Source organism: Mastomys coucha, unplaced genomic scaffold (genome assembly GCF_008632895.1).
Source record: "Mastomys coucha isolate ucsf_1 unplaced genomic scaffold, UCSF_Mcou_1 pScaffold7, whole genome shotgun sequence".
Taxonomy (NCBI): domain Eukaryota; kingdom Metazoa; phylum Chordata; class Mammalia; order Rodentia; family Muridae; genus Mastomys; species Mastomys coucha.
Genome location: NW_022196913.1, coordinates 42,331,800 through 42,337,289, shown reverse-complemented (window position 1 = coordinate 42,337,289; position 5,490 = coordinate 42,331,800). Strand labels below are relative to the sequence as shown.

At 40.8% G+C, this 5,490-nt stretch overlaps 1 protein-coding gene across 2 annotated transcripts in view; it reads left to right on the top strand.

The window, feature by feature from the left end:
• The window catches only part of Ssr1 (signal sequence receptor subunit 1), a 16,653-nt gene that overhangs the window by 4,307 nt on the left and 6,856 nt on the right, over positions 1-5,490 (top strand). For both annotated transcript variants that reach the window (XM_031358075.1, XM_031358076.1), the window contains exons 3-6: positions 426-513; positions 2,817-3,079; positions 4,175-4,251; positions 4,841-4,919. In XM_031358075.1, the coding sequence (XP_031213935.1) occupies positions 426-513; positions 2,817-3,079; positions 4,175-4,251; positions 4,841-4,919 (507 nt within the window). The remainder of the gene's footprint in view (positions 1-425; positions 514-2,816; positions 3,080-4,174; positions 4,252-4,840; positions 4,920-5,490) is intronic.

Sequence of the window (5,490 nt, the reverse complement as noted above, 5' to 3'; positions counted from 1 at the left end):
CCCCCCCCCCCAAGTTTCTCATTATCAGCTTACACTCAGCAGTGAAGACATGGAGGAATTGGGAAGTTATGGCAGAATCCTGAGTTGTCTTGAGATTCGTACACTCACTCACTCACCCTTGATCACACTTTTCCAAAGCTGGAGGTTGAGGTAGAGAGAGAGATTTGGTGATCCAGGAGGTGGCTTTCCCAAGGAAAGGCTCATGCATTGCATTCAGGATGTTCTGACTCCTAAATGTCCCAGAGCAGAAACTACACTGTATAAATTGTGATAGTAGGGGACTGTGTTCATGTTCTCCGCTTAACAAAAGGAGAAGAGAGAGCTGACAGACGAGAACCAACAAAGTGGTATTTCATCCCAGGCTAGGGAGATCACTGATTCTCCAGCCCTGTTACTGCAATCTGTTTTAATGATGTTTCCCTTAGGCAGAAGATAAAGAAGAAGATGATGTGTCTAGTGAGCCAGAAGCTTCACCAAGTGCAGACACAACTATTCTATTTGTAAAAGGAGAAGGTAATGCAAAATTGTTCATTTTAATCCCAGTCTTACAGATGTGAATATTGATGTGTATAGTAATGCTGACTTTTAAAGGGAAAAAGAAATACTATTTGGTTTACTAGAAATGAAACACTCATCTGGGCGGTGGTGGCGCATGCCTTTAATCCCAGCACTTGGAAGGCAGAGAGGCCAGCCTGGGGTCTACAGAGTGAGTTCTAGGACAGCCAGGGCTACACAGAGAAACCTGTCTCAAAAAAACCAAAAAAAAAAAAAAGAAAGAAAGAAAGAAAGAAAGATCCTTCTCAAAGATACTTTTAAAAGTGTGATGTGTGTATGTGGGTGCACATGTACCACTGGGAGCATGTGGACAGCTTGCAGGAGGCCTGCCCTTCGCCTGTGGGATCCAGGGACCAAACTCAGGTTGTCGGCCTCTGTGCCAGCACTTTTACCCACTCAGCCATATTACCAGCCCCAAAGCCACCATTCTTGAAATGTCTTCTAGACTGTATCAGTAATATCATTTTGTTTTGTTCTGAGGACTTGAGCTTAATCCCTGGAACCTTGTTAAAAAGCCAGCAGTCATTGGCTGGGCAGTGGTGGAGCACACCTTTAATCCCAGCACTTGGGAGGCAGAGGCAGGTGGATTTCTGAGTTGGAGGCCAGCCTGGTCTACAGAGTGAGTTCCAGGACAGCCAGGGCTATACAGAGAAATCCTGTCTCAAAAAACCAAAAAAAAAAAAAAAAAAAGCCAGCAGTCACATGAAAAAGCCAGTTAGGATGGTTCATGGAGAACTTGAGGCAGCTAGCTAGCCTGGGGTAGATTAGCACTGTGGAAACAAGAGAGCCCTTCCTCAGCAAGTGAAGGTGAGAACTGACTCCCAGAATGGTCCTCTGCTCTGCCTGTGTGCATCCATACTCACACACACACTAGCTTCCAAAAGGAGTTTATTTTGTTGTTACTGAATTCAAAACCTCCTGCCTCAGCCCCCCAAGTGTTGGGATTACAGGCGTGCAGCATCAGACCTGTCTAGAATTTGGGAGTATATTTGAATGTTTAAATGTCAGGAAAATACTAAATGTCTACAATTAGTCCTTGGTTATAGCATAGCATTAATTTGAAAAAAGAAACAAGAAAGTTAAGTTTGCATATTTCTTGTTCCAAATGCATGGGGCCAGAAGGGTTTTTTTTGTTTGTTTGTTTTGTTTTGTTTTGTTCTGTTTTGGGGTTTTAGAATAATGAGCTATTTGGAGGATGGAGTTTATCTCATGTACAGTCTCATCACATGAGACTTGTATTTTCCACTTGTAGCATCTTGTTGGCCTATAAAGGTTTAGACTTTGGAGCATTTCCAGTCTTCCATGTTAGGGCTCCTCAAATTCTGAGTACCTTTATTTATTGAGGGCTTTGTAGATAGCATTGTTCTTAATACTTTGCAATCTTTATTTAATCCCAGCAAACCCTGAGGGTATAGTTATTGTTGATTTTGGGTTTAGAGAGGTTAAGAAACTTGTCCTAGGGTTACCCAGAGCATAAAATAAATTACAGAGACAAGATTCAAGCCCAGATATGACTGTTCTATAGCTTGTGTTATACTAGGTGAATCAGCCCTACAGATGTCTATAATGTTATAGAAGACAACATCAGAAAGCATTAATTTTCTTGGTCTTAAGTATTCTGTTTTATATATATTCCAACTTGATGCCCACAGAAAGTGATTGGATTGCTGGGGGTGTGCTGTGTAGTTCTTTACATACCTAGAATGTACAAAGCCCCATTCTGTTTCTTTTTTTGTTTGTTTGTTTGTTTGTTTGCTTGTTTGTTTGTTTCTCGAGACAGGGTTTCTCTGTGTATCCCTGGCTGTCCTGGAACTCACTCTGTAGACCAGGCTGGCCTCGAACTCAGAAATCCGCCTGCCTCTGCCTCCCAAGTGCTGGGATTAAAGGTGTGCGCCACCACCGCCCGCAAAGCCCCGTTCTGTTCTCAACACTTTAGAAAAGGGAATTTGAGTTTGTGACTCCTCATTTATTTTTGTAGTAATATACTGAGTTGTATAAACCTGTTGGTGATAATCTTGCTACCATGATTTTTCTTAGCCTTTTAATCTGCATGTTATTTGGATGAAATTGTAATACCCAGTTTATGTCCTAAATTGGAATCTCAGAAAACAGACAAAAAAACTACATTTAGACTACAGCTCTGGGTTCTTCAGAGCTGGTGCCCAATCACACTAGAGTGCTTTGCTGAGGAGGGTTCTGCAGCCATATCCGTGCCTGCGTTTCCTTTTGACCCTGACCCACCCTCCTGTTCTGTGTTTTAGATTTTCCAGCTAACAACATCGTGAAGTTCCTGGTTGGCTTTACAAACAAGGGGACAGAAGATTTTATTGTTGAATCGCTAGACGCCTCATTCCGTTATCCCCAGGACTACCAGTTTTACATCCAGAATTTCACTGCTCTTCCTCTAAACACTATAGTGCCGCCCCAGAGACAAGCGACTTTTGAGTATTCATTCATTCCTGCAGAGCCTATGGGGGGACGGCCCTTTGGTCTGGTCATCAATCTGAACTACAAAGATTTGAACGTAAGACCTTTTGAGTTGTATTTTGTTTTGTTAGAGATTGCAGTGGACAGTGACCATTGTCCAGTCTGTTTAAGTGCTTATTTTGTGATTCAAACTAATAGGCACCAGGAGTACAAAAGGAATTGCCTGTCTGTCTCTAGCTACATTTATGAGATGGTGAGAGAGGGGGCCCAAATAAGCACTAGCGTAGTGGTAAGGGGCATGCTGAGCCGCTTGCTGGTCACTGGGTGCTGCTGTGTGTGGAAAAGTGGCTTGAGCTGGATCTTGACGAGGGCAAGGAAGTGTACAGTAACTCAGATGCTGTAGAATGGTCAGACATTTGCTCTGTCTCAGTGTATCGTAAACTTCTGCCCATTTAAATGCTTCTAAAGACTTATTACTGCTCTGGTCTTTTGTATACTTATAAGTAAAATACAACCCACTGTAAAATACAGTTTTAGCAGGTTTATGTGTTAATTTCACATATGCCTGAGAGGAATGTACTGCTTCAGGGAGTAGACCCCAAGTGGCAGCTCTAGATGAGGGTGAGTTTACACTTTCCCTTCCCAAGGTCTCCCTTCGAGGAGTGGGTTCACACCTCCCTCACCACTTATTAATGGCTTAACCTTGTATCTTCAGCCAGGCCCTGCATTGTGATATGCTTTCCTGTAAGTTAGTGCAGAGGAAAAGCTTTTTATTCTGTCATCAATGAGACATTTAAATAGGGTTATTTCATTTCATTGTGTCTCATCATTTCCTAGTTTTTAAGCAGGGTTGAACTAGGTTTGGTTTGGGTATTGTAGTGCTTCCTTTGTGGAAGAGCAGCTGTGTGTGTGTCCCAGTAGTTCCTTATATTGGAAAACTAAAGTTAGTGACCTTCACTGCTGTCCCTCCCTTCTCCCTGCAGAGAATAGAGGGTGGCTTTGGAAAGCTGGGCATTTTTATTTTGTAGGAGAATTGGACCTGGCATTGAATAGTACAATTATGGCTTTGTTGTCTCTTACAACTAATGGTGGGAAAATCAAGTCTATTGGGATTACAATTCTGAGAACACTTGTAGTTTTTATTCTTTGAACACATCTCACATGTGAATTTTAACATCTGTTTCTTAAACAGGGCAATGTATTCCAGGATGCTGTCTTCAATCAGACAGTCACAGTTATTGAGAGAGAGGACGGGTTAGATGGAGAAACGTGAGTAAAGCTGCACCTGGGATCTGGGAGGTGGTGTGCTCAGACTCCAGGGCACCTTTAAATGGTCAGGGTGTAATGGCCTGCAGATTGTTGAAGTACAGAGTCCACACCGTATAGGAAGGCAAGTCAGGGAAGAATAGACCCTGAAGCAGTGCTTCTGTAAAGACAGCAGTTGTTTTCTTTAAGTTGAGCCTTGGCTTATCTAACTTAGTGCCTCTGAGATAATTACATAAAGTAGATAAAAATGTTTTGTTCTGACTGAAGAATTATCTGTGAACTTAAATGTGACTCACTTGAAGGGATTTATAAATCCAGTTATGAAAAATGATATAAATATGAGAAAAACTACTGAAATGGTCTTAAACTGTGAGTTTGAAGTAAAACACATTTTAGATGGTAGAATTTTTTTTATTGGCAAAGTGTACAAAGGAAATTTTTAGAGCTTGTTGCCTGGAATTATTTAAAATGGTGTATTTTTTTTTCTTACATGTTGTTTGAAAAGCTATTGTAACATGTATTAGGATTTTGTTTTTAGTTAGATGTGGTATTTATGAATTAACATAGCTATATTTTCTTTTTTCTGTGCCAGAATTTTTATGTATATGTTCCTTGCTGGTCTTGGGCTTCTAGTTGTTGTTGGTCTTCATCAACTCCTCGAATCTAGAAAGGTAATTATGGATGAGCAACCCTGAAAACCACATTCAAAGTTACAGTACTAACTACACTGGAGTTCTCTAATCTTCTCACTTTACTATAGGTTTGTGGACTTGGAACATTGTTGGTCCTTTTTAAAACAGTACCCAGACAAGACTTCCAATATGTGACTTGAATTGTTAAGATGTGTGTACACATCCAGTTAGTATACTCATTGCCCTCTCTAAAGTGATCTTTACATTTAATGTAATAATGTTCCTTGAGTTCAGAAAGATTTTGTTGTTCTACTTAATACATTTTTCTCATGGATAGGTTGTATTATCTGTAATCAACCAATTTATTTGGGTTATAAATCTTTTTCTTTTTTTAAAGATTTATTTATTATTGTATGTAAGTACACTATAGCTATCTTCAGACACACCAGAAGAGGGCATCAGATCTCATTATGGATGGATGTGAGCCACCATGTGGTTGCTGGGATTTGAACTCAGGACCTCCAGGATAGCGGTCAATACTCTTAGTTTTTTTGAGACAGGGTTTCTCTGTATAGCTCTGGCTGTCCTGGAACTCACTCTGTAGACCAGG